At 53.8% G+C, this 27929-nt stretch overlaps 1 protein-coding gene across 1 annotated transcript in view; it reads left to right on the top strand.

Annotated features, from left to right (window-relative positions):
- RUBCN (rubicon autophagy regulator) overlaps nt 1–27929 on the top strand; it is a 61984-nt gene that overhangs the window by 28561 nt on the left and 5494 nt on the right. The window contains 16 exon segments of the mRNA XM_038416682.2: nt 811–917; nt 2015–2171; nt 3815–4369; nt 5252–5296; nt 8631–8726; nt 9274–9389; nt 11686–11754; nt 11756–11891; nt 12244–12345; nt 13726–13800; nt 18152–18212; nt 19249–19381; nt 23071–23216; nt 24408–24472; nt 25738–25976; nt 26954–27015. Of these exon segments, the coding sequence (XP_038272610.1) occupies nt 811–917; nt 2015–2171; nt 3815–4369; nt 5252–5296; nt 8631–8726; nt 9274–9389; nt 11686–11754; nt 11756–11891; nt 12244–12345; nt 13726–13800; nt 18152–18212; nt 19249–19381; nt 23071–23216; nt 24408–24472; nt 25738–25976; nt 26954–27015 (2164 nt within the window).

The following is a 27929-nucleotide window of genomic DNA, read 5'->3' as shown; positions in this document are numbered from 1 at the left end:
CTGTCTTTTAAAATAAAGGTAGAAAATGGAATGTTTTGACCGATCCACATTTCTTTTCCAGATATTTGGTTTGCAAAAATTTGAGACTTTTTGACTTTTCATCCCAATTCGAGAGGGGGAAATGGTTTTTAAATGATAAATTCTGGAAGGACAGGACAACTGTTTCCACCAGCTCTAATTCAAAGAAGGAACCAAAAGGCTTTGGCATAAAATAGCCTCAACAGGAAGATCCAAGCTCAGGACTGGCCACTGGATCTGGAGCGCAGTCTTTTCCAGGGACTCTGACCTGAGCCTGGGTACCAGCTTAGTTCACTGACCCCTTCCAATGGATATCAGTGGGTTTATGCCGCCACTGGCACTTTTTCCATGGACTTCAGCTGGCTTATGGCGCTTTCCAGGTACTCTCTGAGAACCTGACTGGCCCGGCAGTGCCCAGCCCTGCCAACTTCTTGTTCAGCCATGTGAGAGAACCCCTTGCCTGTTGTGATAGATACTAGGTGCCTAATAGATAAGCCCGTGGCCATGGGGTGGGGGTCTTTCTTCCTGATCCAATGATTATGCTCAGATTGTCATCTTATCCTAGCTAGCATGGCAGCAGAGAGACTGTTCTACAATGTTCTGTCTTGCCGCAATGGAGCTGGCCAAGGCTCTGGCTCAGGGAGGGACGGGAGGTTGTATTCAGTGTCATGTATTAACTAATGCATAGTCCCCTTTGCATCACACCACAAATTCCCTGTCTGCCAAGGGCAAGTAGCGGGGTGCCATGAATCTCACCAGCATGATCAACCTTCAGCTGCCACTTCCTTCCAGTGCTGCCTTTCCTGCTCAGTGACGCCCACGTCACAGCCATGTTACAGTGCCTGGAGGCTGTGGAGCAGAACAACCCCAGACTTCTGGCTCAGATTGACACGTCCATGGTGAGAAGAGCCCCTGCTTTGTGTCCATCTCTCCCTGGTGAACGGTGACTCCCTCGCACAGTGTCTCACGCAGAGCGCACGCAGCCCCTTGGAAGAGGCTTTTACTGCTTGGCTGGGGTTTCTCACAGAAGGGGCTAGAAGAGAGATGGGAAACAGCTGATTAGGAGCTGGCTTCTCTGCCAGTGATGCTGTGTGATGTTAAAGATGGACTGCAGTGGGCATAGGGCTGTCTTTGTTTAATGGAGTTGGACATTCATGGCACACACTGGGCCATGTCCTGTTTTGATTGGCTTCCAAGAGCCACATTTTAGTGAGGGGCGGTAGGAGCCAGTCATTCCTCTGAAAAGAGCCTTGAAGTTCTAGATGTGTGGGTTTCCTAGGGATTACAGGTGGAATGTGATGTGTGTTACCTTTTTAAATCTGGGCATAGTAACAGGAACTAGGACTGCCACTGGGAGGACACCGATGGACTGATGTATACAGCCTGTTGGGGAGAAGGAGGGCTCCGGAGCCAGGAGAGCTGGGTTTTATTTGTGCCTCTGCTGCCACTGACTTCCTTTATGGCCTTGTGCTGGTCACTTCACCCCTTTTGCTAGTTTCCCCATCTGTACAACATGGTAATCAGAGCCCCCCCCCCTTCTCTGCAAAGAGCTTTGAGGTCTCCAGGTGAGAAGTCCTGGTGACTGTTTATTAAACTGTGGCTGTGTTCTCTCCGCTGGATGGCACAGCAGGATTGGTGGGTGGGGGTGGGTGTGTGTGTGTGTGTGTGTGTGTGTGTGTGAGGTCCCTCCACTGGCCCTGGATCATCACACTGAGAGCCTGATAGTTTCCACATGGGAGCCTGCTGCTTAATTGAGAACAATGGGCTGGTTCCCTTTTTTACTATGGCTTTTTCACCCTATAGTAGAGAGCTGGCAGCATCCCACCTGACACCAGAGCTGCAGCTGTCCTCCCTGTTTAGTAACAGGGACTCATGCTGGGCACTCCTAGTTGATTCCTCTTTGACTCAACAGTTGCTGCTTTCAGGGTCTGAGTCCACTTCCCTTTGTCATTTAACACTGTAGCTCTGGTTTATTAACAGTGCTGCATCTTTTCAGTTTCTCAGAAGGACTGAGGCCTCATTGCCTGTGACGAAGAGTCAAAGCCTGACAGCCCTTCCTGGTTCTGTATGTATCCCTCCTATGGACTATACACAACACAGGTACTTCGGATCCTTCTCTAGTCTGCACCAACCAGCCTCCATCAGCATGTCAGGTAATAGGAGTGGGGATTCTGTGTTTCTGCTGCACGTGGGAAGCTCAGAACGTGACCCACTCTCTTTTATACAGGCTCTGTTTGCAGAGTGCATAGTTCAGGATCGATCTTTTCTCAAAAGTCAGGCCCTGCAGTCCTGCAATAACATGTGCGTGTCACTCAGGCTTCCTGAACAACCCTACTGTAAGCTACTGTAGTGTTTGTTGGTTATGGGATTGACTAATATTGATAACCCCTCTTAAACTCTAGCGTTAGACAAAAGTCGGAGCTCCATGGTTCCTCCAGCATTTGAAACAAGCTTATGCTCTAATAAATTTGTTAGTCTCTAAGGTGCCACAAGTACTCCTTTTCTTTTTGCCAATACAGACTAACACGGCTGCTACTCTGAAACCACCAGGTGGGGTAGCGTCATTGTTGGACATCTGAGGAGCATGGAGGAAACAAGGATCTCATTTAATCAGATCAGATAGAACAACCCAATTAACATAACTGTGCATAGATTGCAATGGTTAGCGAAACCATGTCCAGCCCCTACATTCCCGATAACACTCGCATCTCCTTCTGGAAGCCTGAAGAATGGTGGAGTGGCCAGCTCCTGTGGAGGGTCAGGAAACTGACCTCCAGCCATCTGCCAGGTTGTATTGATAAGAAGTTATGCATATGCCCACCAAAACTCATTAATATGCATGAGGGTTAAACCCCCTTATGTCCATCTTTGGGACTGTCACCCTGATAATACTGGGGGACTTGTCACGTGATAGGCCACTTGGATAGTTCCTCTTTCAACTTAGTAACATTTATGTCCCCTTATCACCATAGTAACATGCAGTTATCTTAAGGAAATCTCTAACAGTTCACCCTGGCTACTAATGGTCATCTTGTGGTGTCTACTGATCTCTTCTAGTCAGGATCATCCAAACTCGGCAGTTATTATTCAAAACCTCAGCATACAAACATAGACACAAGCTCAGCACATTTATTGTTAACTTATTTATGTTAATGTATCTTTATAACATGGCTAATTTATCCTAAAGCCTAATTTGGCTAAGCTAAATATCTGACAGGCCTAAGTCCATAGATTTCTTGCATTTCAGCTTTAAATCTCAAGCTGTTTTTATTTATTTATTTTTTTTTACCTGTTACCTAGCAGGAATTAGTCTCTTATATTCTAATGTTTCAATAGATTAATTTATTAATGACAAGTTATGCTACTGTGGCCATGCAGAGCTCTGTCCGTCCAAGCAATTGACAATAACGCATCAGGGTGTGCATATGCATGCCAGGACTTCCCAAACTACCGCACAATAAAAGTAGGTTTTGTGCTTGGCCCTCCTGCACCAACCAACAACAGTAAATCAGCGTTCCTGTGTGTCCCAGCCTTCCTGAGCAACCCTGAATAACACCCCAGTACAGTGGATGGAAATTAAGCTTCAGTGAGGACATGGGCCTTGGTTTTCAGCTTCCAATACATGCCTGGGAGACCAATGGGAGTGGTGGAGAGGAAGGGATTTTTAATAAAACCAGTGATTCCTTGACCGGGCCCTCCTGCGCTGGGTTTGTTAGTGTGTTGAGCCATGTGCTCGTTGCCCTCATCTGGGCTGTTGTGCACTTGTGTGTGACCTCTCCCTCCTGCCTCTGTCCAGACAGGAGACCAGCAAGCTCCTCCATGTGCAGCAGCACGAGCCAGCCTCTGGAAAATGCCCTGTATAACGTATCCCTCTTACTGCCTGAGGACAGATCCCCTCTGGGCCAACCTGGCCTCCCTCGGCTCAGTGTTACCTCCCCCAGAGACTCCTTCTCTTCAGTCAGCGAGATGAGCACCAACACCGTGACCAGCCAGAGCGAGGACCCCTGGGCGGGTAGCCAGGATGACACCCAGAGCGACGCCAATGATGGGCCGGAGTATCTGGCTATTGGGAACCTGGGGCGACAGGGCCGGGCCTGTAGCAGCCAGAGCAGTGCCAGCAGTAGCACCACCAACAGCAACAAGAGCAGCAGTTCCAACCTGTTCTCATCCAGCAGCTCCCAGAAGCCGGAGTCCATCTCCTCCTTGGAGGACCAGGGTGCGAGCAGGGGGATGAGCCTCTTGCGCAGGTCCAGCTTTTCAGAGGGGCAGACATCAACCCCCCAAGGGATCCTCAAGAGAAGCCATGCACGCTCGCACTCTGATACCAATGTGGCCTCTGGGAAAACTCCTGGTAATGGTGGGGCGGCGTTTAGGAAAGAATTCGGTGGATGGGATGTTGATCTCGGGGTTAGAGTTCAGTGGGCATCACAATCAGTGTTGTGCACCGTTAGGGGGTGATATGAGCACTGGGTGAGGAGGAAGGGAAGGAGCTAAATAAAGGCCTTGCAATGTTCTCTTCCAGTGGAGTCTGGGGACCTGAAGTTAGCTGCTGGACTGGCCTTGGGCAATGCCTGGAATAGGCAAGGAGGGATTGCATGTGCAGCTAGCTGGGGAAGTCCGGCCTCTGCCCTTTTGTTTATCCATTGCACAGAGAGCTCTCTGCACTCCCAGAGACGGAGAGGGAAGCCTCCTACCTCTCCCAGCAGAGCTCTGGGACCCAGCCCTAAATGTCCAGCAGCCCCTGCCTTGGTGTCTAGCCTCACTTCCCTTGGTCAGCTGGCAGCAGGTGTTGGCTTACCCATCTGTCTCTGCCTTGCTAAGGCTATGGTGCTAGCCTAGCTGCTCCCAGAGGGACTCCCTGAACCTTCTCTCCAGTGTCTCATCCAAACTACAGATAGGGCCTGGCTGGGGGCTGGGCCCAGAATGCAGGGACAGCCCTGTGTTGTAACGGTAGAACCCTCGTCTGGTTCGATTGGGAGAATAGACTGGGTGCATGTGTTCCCTGAACAGCTCCCCATTGTGTGGGTGAGTGCTGGGCCTTTTGGGGCCTCTGTGGGTGGGTACTGGGAGGCCAGGCTGGTTCCCAAGGGGATGCCCTTTCAGGGCTGAGGTGCTGCCTTCGGGTAGAAAATGGGGCTCCTGTCTTGGTGAGTAACCAGTCCCTCTCTCTCTCTCTCTGTTTTCTCTTCCTTCTGTAATGCTCTCCTCTTTCTCCTCCTCGCTGTCTGCCCAGGAGGCCTCAGGGATATCACCATTATAATAGAAGATCCAGTGGCAGGTTTGGGAGCCAGTAGACACCCCCTCATCAGTGATCATTGCATTGAGTTCAGGATTTCCATTATCACATTGGTGTCAACTTAGAAAAGCCTCTCCTTCCCCGAGTAACTGATGGTGCTTTGAGGGAGCCCCAGGTTTATGCATGAAACCTAAATGAGGATCCCTGCTTGGTTTGGGGCCACAACATGCTGGACCAGGAATTGCACCTGGCTTCCCTGCATGGCACTGTGTGGCGTTTTCCGTTAAGCCCCTGGAGTGGCTCCCATCCTCTCCTCTTTGCTTTGGAAACCAGGCTAGATCGTACCCCTTGTGCGGGGCTAAGAGATAGGGAGGGATGGCCCATATTCCTGAATAGCGCCCATTGGAAGGATATCGGATTAGCAGAGCTGGGAGCAGCATTTCCTGGGGACGTGGTGCTCTCAGTACCAAGCATTCTGCTCACAGCTGTCGTGTAGTGCTCAGATCAGACTCTTGGGTTCTATTCTGGGCTCGGATATGCTGTATGAACCAGGAAAAGTTGTTTTACGACCTGACTTGCACAGAGTTGCAGGTGCTCAGTATCTCGGCAAACCAGGCCACTCACCTGTATGCTTCAGGTCGCCTTCCCCTCCATAAAATGGGGATAATTCCTTCTGGGATATAGGAAGGCTTGAACTGTTAATGTTTACAAAGCCCTTTGAGTTCCTTGGCTAGAAATACTGAGCATATTATCCAAGCAGTTTGCAAAGGTGTCCCAGGTGGGGCATACTGGCAGATGCACCAGGCCGTGCCAGCTGTTCATATGGAATCTCTACAAGATTCTGTTCCCTCCCAACCTTGCTTGCTGCAGTACTTGCTCTCCATGGAGCTGGCAGGTTAAGATGCCTGGCTGCTGTGGGCTCTCAGAAGACCTGCCTCAGCTTGTTGTTTATTGGTGCTGCTTGTAGCGGGGTGGACACCTGCTTGGGCCCAGAGGGTTTTAAGATAGTCCTGGGAGAAGGCTGGGGCAGGGGAAGAGCTGGGCTGATTGGCAGAGCAGCCGCAGCTGGGGGCCATGCCCCAAACAGACCCAGCGGGCCTTATAAAAGCCAGGGAAGCCAGGAGCAGAAGAGTACTCTCTCTCTAGCTCTGAGAGGGAGGGACCTGGCTGCAGAGACCTAAATAGAGGACCTAGTTTGGAGTAGGGCTAGGGAAAAGTCAAGGGAGCCAGGGAGCTGGAGGCCTGGGAAGGTCTATTAGGTACAGGGATTACAGGGGGCAGCCACGGGTAGACAGAGGCAGCAGGTCCAAACCCAACCTTGCCTGTGATGAGCGGCTCATGCTGCAGTCTGCCCCAGGATGCGGGGGCTAGCTGGTGACTGGCTGGAGCCTATGACTGAGGTGAGGTAGGGATAGTGGGTGGGGGTTCCCCAGGGGGCAGCACCCAGTGAAAGGGGCACCAGGGTCCTGGGAGGGACACGGGAGCTAGCAGCAAGGCGAGACACTGGCCTGAAGAAGGCGCTCTGGAGGCTGGTGAGCTAATACCCAGAGATGACCAGCAGGAGGCGTCGCCGGTGAGTAGCCATCCAGTAACGCTGCTGCTCGGAGAACTGGCAGCTCCCCTAGGTTTGGAAATCAGCTCTATGCACTGAGCCAGGCAGTGGCCCTGAGGCTGTTTCTGTGCCAGTTTTTGGTGGTTCTTTGCTCTGTGGCAGATGAGTTCTTGAAACCTTGTGCTTGAGCAGGGGTGGTCTGCTGAGTTCTAGGGATCTGTAATGAGATGTGGAGCTTCTGCCCCTAGAGCACTGGTTCAAACCCCGTCCAGGTCAGGTGTGATCACCTGAAAGCTGTTTTGTGGCCTCAGGGAAATGATTCAGTCTCGGCCCAGTTCCTGGTAGCTATCTCCCAGCTGGCACTGATCATTCTCTGGAGACTGAGCTCCCTCACACCACGGGTTAAAGCATGCTTACTGGGCAGCATGGCAGGGAGCTTGCCCAGCAGCTGCTTGTGCTTTGCCTACAGGCAGTCAATCCCCAGGCCTGTCGCTCTGATCCTTGCACCAGCACGACGCTCGTTCAGTAGGAGAGGTGTTCTCTGTCTCATGTGCCCTGTGCTGCCTGGGGTGCTGGGCCTTGGAGCCATAAGAGTGGCACTGGGGGAGTGGCACGGTGCGGCAGTGCGAGCTGCTCTGCTGGTTGAGTTGACACCAGTGGTCCCTTCCCGGTTCCCAGTCCCTGGAGCTATTGCATGTTCCACATCATACATGTCAGTCCCATTGCTCTCCCCTGTTCCCTTGTGTGTGTTCAGTCATCATTTTCATGCCAGCGACAGCCAAGGGTTTCCGTTCTGAGATCAATCAGTCCTCAAGTTATTTGGTCTCTGCAGCAGCCCATCTGGTCCCAGGGGCTGGCTCATGGGGCTGAAGCCTGCTGCAGGTGTTCACCTCTGATTAGGCCGGCTAGAGGCAATCCCTCAAAGAGCTCTGCCCCTGTGAGGATGTGAATTGTCATGTGTGTGCGGAGGGTGGGGCGCCAGGTGCACCACGTATAGGTCACCTTCACATCCCTTCCATGCTCTGCTGGGTGCAGCGATCGGAGTCCAGGGACTCCAATGTGCATGGAAGACACCATTCTCCCCAGCTATAATCAGAGGCTAGAGGGAGTTGGAGATCACCTCCTTCTGCTGATTTCCCCCCCCCCCCCGTCAGGCCTTAGGACTGCTGAGTCCCCAGGATCCCATTGCTCTTACCCTGGTCACTTGCCCTGTGGCCAAGCAGGACCATCTGGGGGTTCCTCTCTGTCCGAGGGAGTGCTGCTGAAGGCTAGGAGGCACTGTGCTCCAAACAGGCTCTGTTGCATTTCCCAGCCCTGCCACCACAGGAGCGAGAGAGCAGGGTGTCCTTTGTAGTTCTGCCCCTGTCCCCTGCTGCATTAGCTGGCGGAACAAATGAACCGTGCACTTCACAGGCTCTTGCACGCTGTCCCATTGTCCCTCTCTGGCGGCCCCATTGTGTGCAGGAGGAGCTGCCGATCCAAGGGAGGAGCAGCTCTTGGAGATGAATCCTGGCAAGCTGGTAATTGCTGCCGGTGGTCTGCCAACTTGCCTTTTAGCTGCCTGAAGTCCCTTGCCCCAGGACTGCCCCCTCCTGGAACTGACATGGATACAGCATAGCTCTCTGCCCTCTTTCTCCCTGGAGACCAGCTGACTTAACTCTTCTCCCCACTTTGATTCTTTTTCTATTTTATATTTTTTTTGTGTGGTATGTTCTTGTGATGTCCCGTTTGCTCCCTTCCACTATGTCCTGGGGGGCTGGGGTTAATCACCCGGATGGGCCCTTCTGCTATTGACAAGCCTCTTTGCTCTTGTCTCTCTCAAAGAATCCCAGGGTGACGCCTCAAGGGTGATGGGTCATGTCTCTGGCTCCACCCAGAGCAGTGAAGTGAGCACGCCCAGCTCCCTCTACATGGAGTATGGTGAGTTGAGCAGGGGGTGAGCGGAAAGGGTTAACCACCGGTACGGCTGGGTTCGGGTGCTTAGTCCTTGCATGTTTGTGGGACAGCTTTCGACTGTGCACACGTGGGGATTTGCTCATGAGCATGGTGTCTTGTGCATGAGGCCAGTGCTCTGAAATCTCTACATCTCTCTAAATCTAAGGGCGGCTGGTAGGGGCTGGGGAGGAGAGTTGAGTGGCCCAAGGTAAGCAGCTGTGATCTCTCACTAGTAGGGATTAGGATTAGACTTTGGGATCAGCTGTCCCTCCGCAATCTGCCTATTGTAGGGATCTTGCCCCTTCCTCTGAATACTCTGAGGGTGGTCAGTCTCGGAGGCTGGATGCTTGACTGGCTCCAGCCACACGTCATCTAGTCTAGCAGTGCCTGTGTTAAGGCCAATATGGTGCCCCATGTCCCTGGGCTTGCTGGGGCCGTGTAATGGAAGCGTGCCTGCTCTGATCTCTGACTCTTTAGCGTTGTGGGTTTGCAAAATGCCCCTGCCTCATTTACTTCTCTTTTGCTTTCCTAGATGTTGGCCAGTACCTGAGTTCGGGGGAAGGTATGTTCCGAAGACCCTCGGAAGGACAGTCCCTAATCAGCTACCTGTCTGAGCAGGACTTCGGCAGCTGTGCAGACTTGGAGAAGGTGGGAGGTCACCGGGGAGTGATGCAGGGGGATATGTGTTCCTTGGTTGCTGGGTCAGTGACTCCAGTTCCACTGGCTAGCAGCCCTACCGAAAAACCAGTGTTAGTGCCGCAGCATTTCCAGCCTTAGAGCTGCGCAGAGAACTCGCCGGTCTACTTTCACACTTCAATTTGCTCTTTGGTGTCGATAGCTCGGGGCTACCATGCAGTGTGAGCTTATTGCAGCTTGCTGGGGCTCCCTCCACTGCTGTCTTCCCTGAAGTCAGTCCGCTGTTTGCTCCAGCCTTAGGCAGTCGGGAAGTTGTGGGGTTCAGGTGTAAAGATCACAGAGCGTTTTACCCCTCCGAGTGCAGGTAAGGAACAGTGATGCTCCTCTCTATAAGCCCCATAATGTTCACTGGCCGATGTGATCCTCTGCTGTTAACTGTGCAGAGCCACAATCTGCAACTAGTGTTGAGTTGGGAAAAACCAAAGCCAGCTGTTCTCTTTGGGTGCTGAGTGCTGTGTGACCTGCAGGTGGTGGAACGTTGGAGAGTGGAGCTGTCCCAGTGGCAGGGCTAGCTGCACCTCTGTCCCCTTTCTCAGCCCTGAGTGCACCCAGCTTTGGTCATGAGCCTCTAGCCCTCACCTGTCCCAGGGAGGAATCCCTCTCTTAGACTGCGACGCATTCACAGGGCCCTGCATACACCAACTGCCCTGAAGGCCTAGCTGGGTTTCACGCTCTTGCCTTTCTTTGTGCTGGGCACCTGTGACCATGAGAGTGACCCCAGCCTCCTTAAGACCAAGTGTTTTTTCCTTAGTTGGAATACAACATGAGAGACAGAGAAAAGGATTTAAAATACCCGACACACATCTGTCGCTCCTAATGTCCTACCATCCTGTAAATGCGACCCAGGCAGGCCTAGTTCTTCAGGACACCCTCCAGCTCCATGTGTCCAAGTGTGTCCTCGGTCTGGATTTTCCCTTGCCCTGAGACAGTCCTTTGAAAGCCAGCCAGGACTCTTTGTTTTCCAATAGGCTTATCTCTACATTGGTGGGCGTGGGCCCCTTGTCAAAACCGCTCCCATGAGCTATAGAGATCGAGCCAGAGTTGTCCAAGTGAATAGTTGGGCATCATCCCTTGAGACTCTGAAGTGGGGTCTGATAGGTGACCATCTTGAGCTGTCTCCTTCCTGTCTGGATCCAACCGATCTCCTAGCACAGTGGTTATCAAGAGTATTTGATTGCGCCCCCGCCGCCTTGTGTGTGTAATAGTTACACCCCGCCCCCACCACCTGCCCAGCACACAAGTACTATACCAATTACAAAAAAAAAAACATGCAGCTCTCACTAAATATTACAAACGCGAGGCATTGATTGAAACAGCGCTAACGATCATTGTGAGAGGAGCAAAAGCAAACTGTGATTGTGTCGATGATCACAATTAAATGCACGCACCATGTGGTAACATACAGTCAGCCGCAACTTGTATAATGCTGTGCAAGCGTAATCGAAATCCGTCCTAATGCAATCGCACCATCCAGAGTCAATGCACGGCACAATTTGAGGACCTGAATTCCGTCTGGAGAACTCCGCTTTGCTAGTTATTGGTTGCTGTGGGTAAAATGTGCAGAGTATGGTTTTTTTTATCCCCTAAAGTGTCTCACGCTCCCTCAAAGTACATTTCTTGCCCCCAGAGGGGGCCTGCCCCCCAGTTTGACAACCTCTGTCCTAGAGAAGCACTCGGAAAACACCAGTGAATGTAGAGTATTACTACAGGCACTCCATGCGCACAGGGCTATGGACTCAAGAAGGCTTCGGGTCTGACTGAGGGGCTGATTCCTTGAGTTCATTAGGAAGTGAAGTCAGAGGTGCCAGCTTTCCAATGTGCTTGCGGGGTGCTCAACCCCTGGCTCTGCCCCAGGCCCCACCCCCAATCCACCCCTTCCCCCAATGCCCCGCCCTCCCCCAAGTGCGCCGTGCCCTCGCTCCCCCCCAGTCGCAACTCCTGCGTGCTGCGAAATAGCTGATCGTGTGGGCAGGAGGGCATTAATTGGTGGGGGCTGCTGGGGGGCTGTAAGGGGGATCCCGGGTGGGTACTACAGCACCCACCATATTTTTCCCCCCATGGGTTGCTCCAGCCCTGGAGCATCCATGGAGTCAGCGCCTATTAGAGAAGTCTTCCTCTACTGTGGGAAAGTCCCAGATAGCCTTCTCTACAGGTAGTTTCTCTACACGGGGTGTAGGGGATGAATGCTGCATTACAGAGAACCTCAACTTCCCATGCTCTCTTGCATGGTTTGGGCCTCTGCCTCCAGGAAAACGCTCACTTCAGCATCTCTGAATCGCTGATTGCTGCCATCGAGCTGATGAAATGCAACGTGATGAAACCGGCGGCTAGAGGAGGAGGAAGAGGAGAGTGACAAGGAGATCCAGGAGCTCAAGCAGAAGATTCGCATCCGGCGCCAGCAGATCCGCACCAAACCGTGCTCCCTGCCTACCGGGAGGTGGGCTCAGACAGTGAGTGGCTGCTTTCGGGCTAGGCTGGGGAGAGCAGTGGGCTCGTTTCCTGTCAGTCCCTGTGATGGTGTATCAGGCACCAGGGGCTGTGGGAATTCATATTACACTAGCTCTGAATAGATGGTGACTCTAGTGTGGAGGGCCTGCTGTCACTGGGTCTGTCTGGGTATTATCGGTACACACCATGGTGGTGTCAAAGTGTAGGACGTAGCTTAATTCTGGGTCCGCGCTGGCACCCTCGTCACCCAGCACTACCCGCCCTGGCCAACTCCTCTGTCAGTCCTCAGTGGTCGCACTTAAATTACCTCTGCTGACTTTGGGGCTCTCTCAGACCTTCTGCCTTTTGCCCCCTCCAGGCTTCGTGGCTACAGACAGCGAGTCCCAGTTCAGCTCCCGTGACTCCATGTGGCTGTCTGACTCAGGCTCAGCAGAGGATGTGGAGGAGTACGAGATAAGAGGTAAGATGGGGCAGCTGAACCAGATGGAGATTTGGGGCCAATCTCCTCCTTGGGGTAACTGTGCTGAAGTCAGTGGGTCTACACCGGGGAGGAGCACGTCCCTTTGCATTTAGAGATTGCCATTCTCAAGTAACACTGAACTGTGAGTTGAGCTGGGATCCCAGATTCCACCCCTGGACTGCGGTAAACTGATTCCCTTTGGGTAAGTGGCTTGTGCACACATAAAGGCTGAAGGATTTGCCTCTGGGAGCTGTATTAGAGTCTTAACAGCCCTTCGTTTGCTGTGTCTCTGGCTTCCTACGAGAGATCCCTTTCACGTGTAAAATCCTCCGGGCAGGGAACGGTCAGGCTGAGGTTGGGGAGCTAAAGGATTTGAATGCCCACCTGCGCTGTCCTGCTCTTCCCACTCGAACCAGCCACGGACTGGGCGAGTCAGTCTGGGGACTGTCCGCTACCGTTGTTAAACCCCGTCTTTCTGTAGTGGGGCAATGGGCTGTGTACAGACCCTGACCTCCAAGGTACTTTGCCCGCACACAGTCAGGCTGGCTCCCAGGGCCCAGCGTGCTCCCCGCAGGACACTGGCACTGACTTCCCCTCTAGATGGGGGGTGCTTGACCCTCCCCCCACTTCCCCCAACCCCAGTCACTGCCCCCACTCTACCCCTTCCCCAAGTCCCCGCCCCTGCTCTGCCCTGTGCTGCCTCCTCCCCCGAGTATGCCCGTCCCCACTCCTCCCCCTCCCTCCCAGAGATTCCTACACACCGCAATGTTGGCGGTGGGTGGGAGGCGCTGGGAGGGAGGGGGAGGAGTTGTTTAGCCAGCAGGTGAGAGGCGCTGGGAGGCAGGGGGAGCTTGGCTGCCAGAGCTTGGCTGCCGGTGGGTGCTGCTGAGCAGCACCTGCTAATTTTTCTCTCCATGGGTGGTCCCGGGCTGGAGCACCCACAGTCAGTGCCTATACTGCAGAAGACCTGGCCTTGAACCCTGTCCCTCACCTCCCTCCTGCACTGGTCAGGATAGACACTCCTTGTTGCTCAGCAGTGCCCCTTCTGGCTGACTTTAAAGGTGCATTAACAAGCACTCACTAGTCTTCAGCTGGGACAATGGTGGTTGGACTGGGAAGTTCAAAGGCCCCTGTGATGGACACGCTCCATCTTCCTGCTCCTCTCTCCACAGATGTGGATAGCATAACCCCCGTTTGGCCCCCTGTAGCTCAGAGGTTTGACTTGATATTGCAGTCCAAGGAGGGTGTTTGAATGCTGTCCCTGGATGTCTCCCAAAGGGTGCCAGCAGGCTCTGCTCTCTTGCCTCTGTGTTGATACCCTTTTTCTATGGCCGGGCCGAGCACTGAAGCGAAATATTTTGTCATCACCATATTATGCAGATGGTAACGATGGATCTAACCTGATTCAAATGTCCAAGAACGGCCTGTCAGTGTCAATGGCTTCCTTGTTTTCAGGTAGTACCCCAGAGTGCAGTGCACCGTGTGAATGTGTGTGTGTGCGCGCTTGTCCCTGTGCCTCGCCAGGGCCTGTCACGGGCCCCCACAGAGAGCAGAGGCTCAAAAGCTATGGCTAAAACCGAGTTCATGCTGCATCAAGCAGGCAGGCTGCAGCCCGGACACCAAACCACCAGCCTCCAGCTCAATCCACCAGCTACTATGCTTTTTGCTATTTCCTGTCCCAGTGCTCTGTGCATGTAGCTGGCTCCTTGTGAGCTGCTCTCTAGAATTTCTCAGCGCGTTCTCCATGAAGGGGCCTTTTGGAACAATCAATAATGTCATCTGAGTGGGAAAGGAAAAGGAGCTGGCGATGCATGCAGTGGATGGCAGACAAGTGGGGAAAATGTAGCAAAGGTCTCAATTGCTTGGCTGCTTGCCCAGGCTCTATGTTGCCACATTACGGTGGCACATTGTGGTGTGCCTAGAACATCAGCAGAGGTGTGTCTGGCCTGACAAGTGAAACAACAGAGCAGTGGTTCAGTTTAAAAGTGCTGCAGCCATTAAAGGTAAAGCACTGGCCACATAAGTACTGTAACCCGAGAGATGAGACTAGAACACTCTACTGCATAGAGAGACCAGCTGTCCTTTAAAATGTAGCTTCCCTACAGCTCCCAGCCCACTGCGCTTCCAAGACAATAGCTCCGTTGATCAGAGGTGTTAAAAGGCTTCTCTAGGGATGCAGGCGCTACGGTGGCAGACTCTTTGTGCACTGTGAGAGGCAGAGAAAGCTGGGGCCTTGCTTTTAAAGTGACGGTACTGTTGCGGGAGCTTTTCTCCGCTAATGCAGCACTAGTGAAAGGCTGACGCCCTCTGTAGCCTTGAACTGTAGTATGCAACCTATCATTTAAATCTGCTTCTGTACCAGATGATTGGAGAATAGCTAATGTGATGCCAGTTTTTTTAAAAAGGCTCCAAAGCTGATCCTAGCAATTACAGGCCTGTAAGTCTGACTTCAGTACCAGGAAAACTGGTTGAAACTATAGTAAAGAACTTACTTTTCAGACACAGATGAAAATGATTTGTTGGGGAAGAGTCAACATGGCTTTTGTAAAGGGAAATCATGCCTCACCAATCTACTAGAATACTTTGGGGGTGTCAAAAAGCATGTGGACAAGTGGGATCCAGTGTATGTAGTGTACTTAGATTTTCAGAAAGTGTTTGACAAGGTCCCTCACCAAAGGCTCTTAAGCAAAGTAAGCAGTCCTGGGATAAGAGGGAAAGTTCTCTTGTGGATTGGTAACTGGTTAAAAGATAGGAAACAAAGGGTAGGAATAAATGATCAGTTTTCAGAATGGAGAGAGGTAAATAGTGGTGTCCCCCAGGGGTCTGTACTGGGTCCAGTCCTATTCAACATATTCATAAATGATTTGGAAAAAGGGGGAAACAGTGAGGTGGCAAAATTTGCAGATGATACAAAACTACCCAAGATAGTTAAGTCCCAGGCAAACTGCAAAGAGCTACAAAAGGATCTCACCAAACCAGGTGACTGGGCAACAAAAGGCAGATGCAAATTCAATGTTGATAAATGCAAAGTAATGCACATTGGAAAGCATAATCCCAACCATACATATAAAATGATGGGGTCTAAATTAGCTGTTACCACTCAAGAAAGAGATCTTGGAATCATTGTGGATAGTTCTCTGAAAACATCCACTCAATGTGCAGCGGCAGTTTAAAAAAAAAAAGGTGAACAGAATGTTGGGAATCATTAAGAAAGGGATAGAATATGATATTGTCTCTCTATAAATCCATGGTATGCCCACATCTTGAATACTTCATGCAGATGTGGTCGCCCCATCTCAAAAAAGAGGCATTTTGGGTGGCCGTGTCCAAAGCATGTCATATTTGAATAGGAAACACCTAGGTTGGAAAATACCATATTTGGAGTGGGGAGAGGGGCAGAGGGGTCCTAGTTCTGGCATCTCAGCCTGCTGGGGAGGTGGGGTTCAGATTTGAATCCTCCCGCGAGATGCCTGCTGAATGCTGCTCACCCTGGCTGCATGTGCTTGCCCTTCCCCAGGTTGCTCACCCTACAATGCTCAGACAATGCTGTACACGTGCGCCTACTGTTTGCTTGGGTCTGTCTTAGCCTGGGATTTCTGAGCCATTCCGTAAGGACCGAGAGAGGCTGGGCGGCAATTCTGCTGCGTGGGGAGGCCACTTCTTCTCTCTGTGTAGCTACAAACCTTCGGTTGTACCGGGTTGTAGATAACATGGGTTTCCTAGTCCTGAGTGCACCTGCTGCTAGCAGCAGGTATCAGACTGGTAACTGCCTGGTGCTAAAGGGTTGGATCTGACTCCCACTTATGGCTAATCCTCTATCCTGGACTCCCTGTTGACTCAAGTCTAGAAAGATACTTGAAGGAGACGCTTAAGATTTAGCCCAGCGTTTAACGCATCTTGAGATGCACTCGTGTTTCTTAGGTTGTGAGTATTTGTGATCAGGCCTTTGTTGTCATACCCTCTGGCTATACAAACAACTGTCCTGATCCTTTGGAAAGCCTCACACCCTTTCCCTTCTCAAGGACTGTCCCATGGAGAATCCCACCTTCCCTGCTGAAAAGATTCCAGTGCTGGGCACTCTGGGTTTCCCTTCCACGATGTGCTGCCCCTCTGCTGTGCCTCCCTGCTCCTTCCTTCAGAGATGGGACTGAAACTGACAAGAGTCCTGCAGTAATTGGCAAGCGACTTCCATATTTCAGTACCCAGCCTACTTGGGGAAGAGGAGTTGAGAGCTGAACCAACAACTATACACCCATTAACCAGCCCCAGCTGCCTCTCTAGGTCTCCTCTTACCCTGCTTGATGGGGTCCCTATGGATTTTTGCAGGTTGGCCTCTTTCCTGCCTTGATCTGATATTTTCTCCCCTTTTCTATAAATTCTTTGGTGTTAAAACTCAAGTTTCCACCCATAGGGCAGTCCAAGCCTCCCTAGCCAAGCCATGCCTCATGCAGCTCGTGGGCTTGGCAGGACAATACAGACAGGAGATGCAGGAGTCAACAGTTTTTAAGGCTGACTTGGGTTTCCAGGGATAACGGGACCAAATCCAGTCTGGGTGTAAGCAGGATTATTCTCATGACTGGTGGGAATCGTACCCGTTTTCCTTAGGGCTGAATTTGATCTTTAGTGTCAAGATTTTCACCAGCCCCCTTCTTGGGGCTGGAGTGCAAACCCCAGAGGAGTTCTGCTGCCTTCACTTCCCAGTTCAGTGTAACCCCGCAAAGCTGTGAAAGCGAGGAGACTAAATTGCTGAGTGCCTGTGTCAGGAGAGACACAGCATCTAGTGACCACGTTCCACCATGCTTAAACACTGTTGTACGGTGGCAGCCAGACCAGCTCCTAGAATTCTTTGAGCACGTGAACTGAACCTTGAATAAAAGCGAACCGTGGGCATCATTATTATGGGCTCTCAGCTAGTCTTTGACAAAGTCCCTCATTAGAGAAGGTCCAGGGATGAGCAGCAAAATGCCGCCATAGATCGAGACTGGCATAGGGACAGATAGCAAAAAGTAGGGATAAGTGGTCAACTGATATCCTGGCCAAGGGTTAGCTGTGGTGTAGCCCAGCCCAGCTACGGGTCTGTGGTCAGTATTTATTAGAGATCTAGAAGGGGGCAGTGTGAGCAGTGTGGTAGCAACATGCACAGATGCTACACCTGGATTTAAGTTCCTCCCCTGTAGGGAGGAAAGTGATCCTTCTTTGTGGCCCATTTTGATCCTGGGTGCCTCAGCAGAGGGTGCCAGCAAGGCTGCCAACCACTGCCACTTGGTGTGTGGTTCTTTTGACATTGACCTGTGTTCACTGGGAGATTAACTCAGGCCTCCAACTCACGCCATGTGGGCTGCTGACATGCCATCGGCATATGATCTGGGCTGGATTTGAACCAGAACAATAGCAGTGAATGGCCTGTGTCCCATCGCCAGTCCCTTGCAGTGTTAATGGTGTTCATAAAACCTAATAAGCTACTAAATTTCATAACTAACCCCAGTGTCCTGCCCTACTAGCCCCAAGTTTGTGTGCGTGTGGATTTCTCTAAACTCCATAACTGCTGGTAGCTAGCGTGTGCCCTGTACAGACTGTAACATTTCCACTCTAATCCCACTGTAGTTTCATCTCACAGTCACAGGTTCTTCTCTCTCCCCGGTAGATTGACCAGGTGACTTTCTAGCTGCTGCTTATTGTCACTGGTAGAAATAGGTGCTGTAGCTCACATGCTTTTACAATAGTGTGATGGTTTTTAATGCAAAACTGCTTAGCCTTTGTTTAAAATAGGAGTAACTCTGCTCCGCCCTCTCTCTCCTTGATGCAGATGCAGACATCAGGCGGGATGCAGCGTCTAGCAGGAAGTCTTTCCTCTCCTCGGAATCCATGTACGTCCTGTCCCATCCGTACCGCTCCCCCTGCCAGAGCGCGAGTCTGATTCTCGCCTGAGCTCAGCATGCTAAGCTTTGGGGACAGTCCTGTGGGGGAGCTGGGCAAATGGAAACTTAAGTTGAATGCTGAGGGGTTTGGGAATTCCCTGCATGAGGGACCGATCCTGCATGGGTTGGCATGGATTAGATTCCACACGAATAGGTCTCTTCTGCCACTGACTCCTCTAATAAACTAACGGTTAGCGGAAGGAAAAGGGGATGGGAACAGGAACCACAGTGAATTAGGAAAGACAGCCCAAGGTGATGGGGACACGTACATTCCCCACCAGGCTCCCAGTCAGACCTGAGGTTCACCCCAATCTCCCACCACGCCATTCCTGTCATCTTACTTGAAGTCCTGTGTTGCAATCACCATCCTTACAACTAGGCGCTGGACAGGACTCCCCATCAATACTACTCCTAAACTGGCCAGAGGAGGCGCTGTTGAGTGGCCGAAGGCATTCCTCCTCCCTAAGAGACTGAGCAGTCTGCTGCCTCATTACTCTTCCCAGCTGAGGTGGAGGATGGGTCATCACAGTCCCTTGGAAATATCACTGGTCTGTTAATCTCTGGCAGCTTTCCAGAGGGCTGGTGGCACTCTGCCTGTCAGACACCAAGTAAGACTAGACCCGGCTGGCAAAGATCACGTCACTTTATACTGTGTGTTCTCCCGTGTCTTGTCCGGATTCCAGCTTCGTTCATTCCATTCCACCTCCCAACCTCCCCGCAGTTTCTTTGATGCCCCGTCCCAAATTGCTGGGCCCTCTGCGCGTCCCACCCCAGAGGTAGCAGCGTGGGAGAAGTGATTCCTGTATGTAGTTTGAGACAATATCTTCTAAGATGAGTCGTCATTGTTTAGTGCAGACTCCCACAAGTTGGGCTGGGAGGATCACCAGTCGGAAGACCCAGGCTTTGATCTCCTTTGCACCTTGGCTGGGGGTGGGGAGTTATGCCTTCTCTGTTGTGGTGCTGATCGTCCTCTCTTGCTGTGCAGATCCCACTCCTTCCTCCATTCGAACTCAGCGGAGGCCGTGGCCATGGGCCTGCTGAAGCAGTTTGAAGGGATGCAGCTCCCAGCCGCTTCTGAACTGGACTGGCTAGTCCCAGAGCAGGATGCCCCTCAGAAGGTAGGCATGTGGGGAGGAGCCTCGCTGGGGCAGTTGCACTGATGTATAGAGGGCGCTGTTTGGGTGCGTGAGGACAGAAGCTGGATGTGAAATGAAGGGGATTCGTTTAAGTCTAGAGGGCAGAGAACCCACTGCCCCCCCAGCGAGGGAATCCTTTGCATGAAGCTCATATCTGGTGCTTTCTGCCAGGCCTGAATGCAGGGCTGCAGCCTGTCTCCACTTCCCCATGGCTGTAGAAGAGGAGGGAAGGCTCTGATCACATGCCTCACATACTCCCGGAGCTGCGTCCTTCCACACAGTTCGCTGCAGCACTGCCAGGCGGGTGCCTTGCACTCTGCTGGCTCCTGTTGTCCTTGTATATGAATAGGGAGAGCAGGAGGACAGGGATGGTAGGGAAGATCTAGGGACCAGCCAAGGATCAGCACCCAGAAACAGCACAGAGTCAAGAGCAGCAGCCCTCAGCCTTCACCAGCAGCCCAGGGGTGTCACCCACGCAGCGCCTTGACAGGTCGTTTGCTGTTGGTTTGCAGGGCCCGAGACGGTCTCTCAAAAAGCTCTTTAAGCATCCCCCGTGGTATAAGAAAAGGCAGCTCTCCAACAAGCTCCGGCGGGTACGTTGGGAGTGGAGAGCGTGCATGTGGCACAAGTCATTGAGTGTACTAACCGCTCGGACAAAACCCCCCCACGTGGCATGGAGCAGCGGGCAGCATGGCTGTGGCTGCCCCATGGTGGGGTGACGTGTGGCTCGGTGTGGGGCGTGGGCAACTCAGCTGACCGTGGAGTTTGTTGTTGTCACTGTTTGAACCCTCCGCTGGGACCGGCTCGAAGATGTGTTAGAAAGCGAGCGATCTCCATGCTAACCGCAGTGGCAGCTAGAGCCACTACAGCATGGGAAGGCGCTGTGCAAACTTTCCCAAGTAGCCAGGGCCAGATTAATCTTTTGGGGGCCTGGCACCAAACATATTTCTGGGCCCCCATGGGGGCAATGGAGCCTGGTGTGGGGAGGTCAGTCCCCGGAGCAAGGGGCCAGCCAGAGGCAATGGGGCATGGCATAGCAGAGGTGGCCCCGCTCTGCCCAATGCGAGGGCACTATTTACAAACTGGCAGTTGCCAGATGCACAGTGGCCTGCCCGGCCCTGTGCTGCCAGCATGACCCTTCCCCTCGGGGGCAGACCCATGCCAAACCACACAGCCCCCTGCCCAACACCCCCTGACTCCCTCTGGCCAGAGCCACCCCGGACACACTATGCCCAGCGCCCCGCCAGACCCATCCACAAACGCACAGTGCCCTGCACAACACCAGCCCACCCACAGCCCCACTCCCTAGTGTCCCAACACACAGATCTTCCCTGCCCCTTTGCAGCCCAGCAACCCCCAGACCCACTCCCCAACACCCTGCCTCCCGGCTGCACTCACCAGCCTGCTGGGAGGTGCCGGGCTGAGCCGGCAGCGCAGCCAGGGCTGGTCCCAGGGCGTGGAATCGCTCTGGCCCCTTGGGAGTGGCGCAATCAGCCAGGCCAGGGCCTGCCCCGGCCAGGCTCCCTCAAGACACACTTGTCTTGGAGTGGCCCAGCCAAGCCCTCCATATTGGCTTCCTGCCCCACCCCTGCCACCTGGCCGAGACTGGCCAGGCTTTTGCACCAGTTTCAGGCAGCTCAACTCCAGGGAGACGGGTGGGGCCCCACAGGTGGTGGGAAGCAGAGACTGCCCGGAGCCAGAGGTGCACTGGGGTCCAGCCAGGGGGCTGAGAGGAGCAGGGGGTGGAGTCGGGGGGCGGAGAGGAGAACTTGACCAGCGCCAGCGGGCATGCCAAGAGGAGCAAGTGGTGGGCAGGGGAAGACAGTGGGGTCTTGGGGCGCAGTGCAAGCGGAGCAGGCTGTGGCCCCTTCTGAGCATGGGCCAGGCTCCATGGAGCCACTGGAGCCATTGTACACCCGGCACTGCATGTAGCCCCTCAGTCTTGTCCCACAGCCTCTCCAATTCTGGGCTCCCATATCCTGCTCTGCCCAGGCCCCTCAATCCGGACCCACAGGCTGTCACTATTCAAGTGCCTAGGCCTCTCCTGAGGTAGACGCTGCCTGTCCAGCCAAACAGCTCCGTTTTGGAGTACTGGAGTTGATCTCAAACTGAGTGCCAGTGCGGCCCGTGTGACGGGAGCAGAGGGGGTTTCGGGGGCGTTGTAAGCACTGTGCGTGGTGTAAATAGCAGGTCTGTATGTGCTAGCGCTGCCCCGCGGAGCTGGTGTGGGTGAACCTCAGGTTTACACAAAATACCCGCTTGGTCACAGATCGCTGCCCTGCCACCCCCAAGCTGAGCAGTGGTCCTGCTGGGCAGCAGTGCATTGTGGGGTTTGACGTTCCGATTACTAATAAAGACTGGCCCCCCGCCATTGGCCCCAGCACAGTCTTGTCCGCCTGAGCCAGGAGGGGATCCCTGAGGTTTACTGTCACCTGCTTGGTTTTCTCTAACTCCGGGTGGCTTGTGGGGCATGTTCTGTTGTCCTTGTGCTGCAGGGCTCCTGTTCTCTGGCTGGCGTGGTTCTGCTTTCTAGTTCCCACGCAAGTCCCCTTGGGGGTGCAGCTGAAGAGCCGCCCCTGATGTCCGTCTAATCAATCAGTCACTGGGCAGAGGTCGTCTCGGCTACTGCGCTCGGGGGTCATCACCGGGGTCACCCAGACTGCTGAGGGGGGTCGAGTAGCCAGTCTGCTCCCCTCTGCTGCACTCGGCAAAGGCTGCGGCAGCTTGAGAGTGGCCGAGTCAGTGCTGGGCCTAGAGCCCAGTCAGTCACGGTGCTACTGCCCACGGCCATCTCTGCTAGCACGTGACTTCATCCTGCCCTGGCAGGGATCTAGGGGCTCTGTATCCCTGATGACCCCAGCTCTGCTCCCCCTGGCTTTGGAGGTCACCCCAGAGCCCACTGCCTTCCCCGGGCTGAGGGTGGTTCTCAGAGGTGCTGTGCAGCCTGGAAGCTGCCCTGTTCTCCCTCACAGCTATTTCTGGCTCTGTCAGACCTGCTCGGCCCTTACAAACCCAGGTGTGATCCTCATCCTGGAGACCTGACGCCTCTGGTACACCCTGGAGTGGCTGCTGCCTCCCCTCTGAGGTGTCCTTCTCTTTGGGACAAGTGCAGACCTTCATGCTTGTGGAATGCAGCCTATGCCCCAGTGAACCCCCAGCGCTGATGTGCCTGCTGCTTACTTGGGTGAGAGCCCATGAACTGTGCCCTGCTCACAGAGAGGCTGGAACGGCGCCCCATAATAGTCTGGGGACAACCTTGCAGCACGGGGGATACATAGAGACTTGGGGTGCTGTGAAGTGTGTGGAGGAGAGTAGGGAGGGGAGCTCCAGCCAGGGTGAAAGCATCAGGCTGAGCGGGGAGCACTGCACCCCCGCCGCTGCCTTAGAGGCTCTCGGCACTTCCAAAGAAGGGGTGCCAGGCCTCCACACATGCGGGAGGAGCAAGCATGCTACTGCACGTGCTGTGATAGCACAGCAGAGCACTCAGATTGGATGGGAATTGTTCTCCAGCTCCCCTGGGAGACGTACGATTCCTGGTGGTGGAGTGGGGGTGTGGGACGAGCATGCAGGCAGGTTCCCCAGGGATGGCGCTGGAGTTGCCCAGCAGGGCAGACCGGCGTAGGCCTCTGCAGTAAAGTTTGGTGTCTGACCCTCTCACCTGCTTCTTGCAGCTCCTGCCAATTCCGGACTCTCTGCCCATCTCGCCTGATGACGGAGAGCACGCCGACATCTACAAGCTCCGAATCCGGGTCCGCGGGAACCTGGAGTGGGCTCCCCCCCGGCCACAGATCATCTTCAACATTCACCCAGCCCCAACGTAAGGAGCTGCATGGGCTGCCCTGGGGGCTGCCCATCCCCTCTGGTCCCACAGAGGCTCTCCATGCCCCTAAGAGCCCCATCTCTGCTTCTCCTCTTCCCACCCCGATTCTGCATCCTTCCAGCTGGGTAGGCCTGGGCGAGTCACTCCATTCACAGCTCAGTAGCTCCACTTCAGCCATCTGGATGGGCTGCTGCTCCTGCTGTGAGATGATGTCTCTGCCCCCCTCCAAGCCCCTGTTGTTTCAGACCAGGACTGGGAATTGAGCCCTGCTTGGTGCGATATTAACCACTAGGCCTCCAAGCCTGGCTGTGTTTGTGTGTTAAATGAGACCTGCCCTTCCTCCTTTGTCACTGTGCACTCACTGCTCTGTAATAGAATTACTGTAGGACCTCCAACAACACACCCACAGTGCAAAACAGCCCCAAGTGCTGCTGTTCCAGGGCCCTGTGTGTCCAGCCCCCCTCTGGTGGTGGTCAGGGTACATGGCACTGAAAGGATATCTGCCACCCACGTTCCTGGCTGCACTTACAATAGATCTGCCTGCCTGCGTCATAGCAGGGGCATGAGGGGAGCCCACCTGCTCTGCTGAGCTGTTGTCCATACGTGCATTGCAAAGGAGATGTCGCTACTCCCTGGCACTTGTCACTGGTGCCTGCACCCCAGTGCCAACTGCTGTTCCTTTGCCTGGCAGCTGCCTTGTGCTCTTGGCTGGTGTTGAGTGACTGGCTGCCGACACTTCGGTCATCAGCTGAGGTGCGTGCGGGGAGCGTTCGGATCCACAGGGCGCAAGCAGGTGAAGGCAGTTGCAGTTGGTGCTGCCCACCCCTGCCACACATACACAGATGGGAGATGTGTCCATCCCCCGCTCGCCAGTAGCTGGGCACTGGCTCTTGCAGCTTTTGCCATATCCTGCTGAAACCACAGGGTGGCTTCAAGGCCGATCCAGCCACCTGGCTCATTATTTATCTGTATGATTGAGGCCCCTAGGAGCCCAGTCATGGGCCAGGTGCTGTACAGACCCAGAGCAAAGTCAGCCCCTGGCACAGAGAGCTCATGCTCTAAGCTTACGGTCTCAGCGGATCCACTTGGCACTCAGCTGTTGAGTGAGAGGGGAAGCCCTAGTGATCTCTGCCCAGCAGCCCTGCTGAGCAACGAGAGAGCTCCAACACACGTCTCCTCTCTGGGCAGGAGGAAGGTGGTTGTAGCCAAGCAGAATTACCGGTGTGCAGGCTGCGGCATCCGGACGGACCCTGGTGAGTGCTGGAACTCTGCCCGGGACAGGAAACTCTGCCTCCCCGAGGGCGGGCGCGGGGGGCAGGGCGTGCTGCATGCAGATGAGACAGGAAGGGACAATAGAGACAAGGAGTCAAATGTGGGGAGGCGCGGATGCCAATGAGCTGGTGGATTGTGGGGGTCTCAGCGCAGGGCACCTTGGAAGCTGGTACAGCTTTCAGGCCTGGCATGAACAATGAAAGAAGACCGAAGTGGGGAACAGTTACCAATGGACAGAGCCTGAATTCACAAGTGGCCTTGTAACTAACATGCAACATGTATTTTGGAGCTGTGGGGCGCCCTGACCCCGGCCCCTACTCCTGAGCCTGATCACCTCAGGCATAGCTATGTGGAATGCCAGGAAAGACACCTCTGTGACGAGTCCAGAGTCAATCGGCGAGTTTGGATTCCAGAGAGCTGGATAAAGTGTTCTCCCATAACTGGACTGGGTTCTGGATAAGCCGAGCAGGAAAGGGCTTGGGGAGTCCCAACATCTCCCAGTGAATGAGCCTGCCCTGATGGCAGCATTTCCCATGGCAGGCTGTTAAAGGGGAGTCTGTGCGCTTCAATGCACTGCGGATGGAACAGCCTGCTCCCCCAGGAGGCCGCAGGGCAGGGCAGGCAAGGGGCGGCCAGTCTGCTTCTCTGAAGGTATTTAAAGTCCCTGGTCCCATCACTGAGCAGCATCAAGTAGGTGAGGGTGGCTTCACTCATTCAGATTGGTCCATTCGCACTGTGGAGCCCCTAGTGTCTGCTCTGATCATTCCTCCTCAGTTCATGAAGCTGCTTTACTTCGAAATCCCACAGGTGATCAGGCTGAGGGGGCTTCATACAGACAGCTGCCTTGATGCAGCATTCACCTGCTGTGCGTTACCAGTAGAGGCCTCTGAAGCAATTGCTTGTCCTAACTGTATAGCCAGGGACGGCTACATGTGATTCATAGGCAGATCCAGGCTTCATAGACTGCAGGAAGACCCCAGATCCCAGCATGCATTGCTCTGAGCTGAAAAAGGTGTCTTGTCTGCGGGGACATTTCGGGTATGTCTACACTGCGGTTAAACACCCACGGCTGGCCCATGTCAGCTGAGTCGGGCTCACATTATGGGGCTGTTTAATTGCAGTGTAGCAGCTCTGGCTGGATCCCAAGCTCTGGGACTCTGTGAGCCCAAAGCCCGAGCCCCTCTGCCGAGCTGGGCAAGGCCTGGGCCAGCTGGGTGGAGGTTAAACTCCCTCTCCCATCTGCCAGATTACATCAAACGGCTGCGGTACTGCGAGTACCTGGGCAAGTACTTCTGCCAGTGCTGCCACGAGAACACCCAGATGGCCATTCCCAGCCGCATCCTGCGTAAGTGGGACTTCAGCAAGTACTGCGTCAGCAACTTCTCCAGGGACCTGCTGAGCAAGATCTGGAGTGACCCACTCTTCAGCGTGCAGGACCTCAACGCCGCTCTGTACCGGAAGGTGAAGGCCCTGAATCAAGTCCGGGTAAGGCCATGTCCTGTGCTTTCCAAAGGAGACCGAGTTCAACCTTCTCCTGAGGGGCAGGTGTTGCTCCCATCAATGACTCAGGGAGGAAGACCCACAGGGTGGGGTTTCTCAGGGTGGGGGCATTGGTGCCTTGTGCGGAGCATGCTATCTCCTGCTCTTCTTTCATTAGTGGGCCAGAATACCTAGGTGCTGGTGCTATCTACCCTTCCATTTGGGGCCTCTTGTCCATAGCTTTCAGAGGATATTACAAAGGTGGTGGGTAGGTATCATCTCCATTTTACTGCTGGGGAAACTGAGGCACAGGGAGCTTGAGTGACTTGCTTGTAGTCACCCAGCGTGTTGGTGGCAGATCTGGGAATAGAAGCCATTAGTCCTGACACCCAGTCCTGGGCTCTACCCACTGGAAATGCTGCCCCTCTCACGTCTCCTTAGAGTAACTTCTGCAAGTGTCCAGCTCCAGGCAAGCTTTCTGTTGGCAAAACCTGCCTGTTTGTCATTCCTTGTAATGTCCCTTTAAGGGGCCTGCTGGGTGACGTATGGAATCTGATGTTCCAGAAGATCTGAACTAAGAAGGGAAGAGACTGTTACTCGTTGGGATCCAATCAGGATTTCTCTAGACTTACCCAGTCGGAGTGTGGCTGATGGGCAGATGTTTCAGAGGGAGGCTTAAAACCCCTGTAATGCGTGTTTCCATTGCATACCTTGTTCACTGTGCAATAGTACATGGTGGAGAGGAATTTCTTCCTGACCTCCAGCTGGGCTTCAGTTTATGCCTTGAAACATGAGGATTGCTAGCCCTCCTGGTTTTATCCTAGCCATTTAACTGCTTTAGTGCCCAAAAACCCAAAGCTGGTTGGCAGCAGAAACAGCTTCACAAGAGCATGAGTTGAAACAGACTAGAATGTTTGGTTTGGTTGAGGCCTGCAGTTCTGTTTAATGACAACTTTATACTCGTGTGTTTGTTTTTTCCCCAGCTGTTGAGAATCCAGCTGTTTCACTTGAAGAACATGTTTAAGACCTGCCGACTAGCTAAAGAGTGAGTACCAGGGCCCAACCAGAATTTAACTTGCATTAGTTTCAGTCTCTCCTGGCTGTCTCACTTGGCAGCTTGACATGTTTAGCTGCTGCCCAGACCTCTGCAGGGTGGGGGCTTTCAAGGATCCCGGCAAAATGTTCAGCAGCATCGGAGACCAGTCCCTCCGCCTCACCCCAATCTCTCCCACGCTCAGCACTGTGGCAGGCCACCTAGAGCAGGCCAGGCCAGCAGTTGGGTGTGCGACTAGCTACTCGCTGACATTTGTTGGAGAAAGAGGTGTTTGAGACTGACCCTGTGAACCGGAACCAGGTCTCCCCCCTTGTGCTACCTCTGCATCCCTTTGGGATCCCCACTTCCCAAAGGCGCTGCACCCTTCACTGTGATGCCTTGCGTGGCAGTTATCACCTCTCTGGCTGACGGTGACTGAGTTGGGCTAAGTGGCCAGGAGGGGTCACTTGAGTGATGAGCTGCTCCTCGCTTGGCACAAAAACCCAGCAGGCCCTGGGAGGTGCTCAGATGGCTCAGAGTCAGCAGTGACATGTGCCTTGTCATAGCAGGCTCTGCCATCTGGGTGCCTCTCTCACTCGGCTGCTCTCTAGACTCGGGCTCGCCTGGCCCCTGTAGAGGGGAAAGGACAGCAGCTTTATCAGGGATTGAAGCAGCCCGAGCACCCTAATGGGGATCCTGCAGCTGAGTGGGACGTGCAGGTGTCGGCTGGAACAGAACCTGCTTAACTAGAACAGCGTGCAGCAATGAATTGGGAGGCAGACACTACTGCTGGGTTTCCTAGGGCCCTGCATGGAGGGAGTGGACCCTAGAGAGTGGCAGTGCCTGCGTGGGATTGGGGAGGCAGAGCAGTGGGTCGCAGAGTGTCATTGGCCCAGTGAAGTCGCCGTAGTTCTCACACTCTGAAG

Source organism: Dermochelys coriacea, chromosome 9 (genome assembly GCF_009764565.3).
Source record: "Dermochelys coriacea isolate rDerCor1 chromosome 9, rDerCor1.pri.v4, whole genome shotgun sequence".
Taxonomy (NCBI): Eukaryota; Metazoa; Chordata; order Testudines; family Dermochelyidae; genus Dermochelys; species Dermochelys coriacea.
This window is presented reverse-complemented; position numbering and strand designations above follow the sequence as displayed.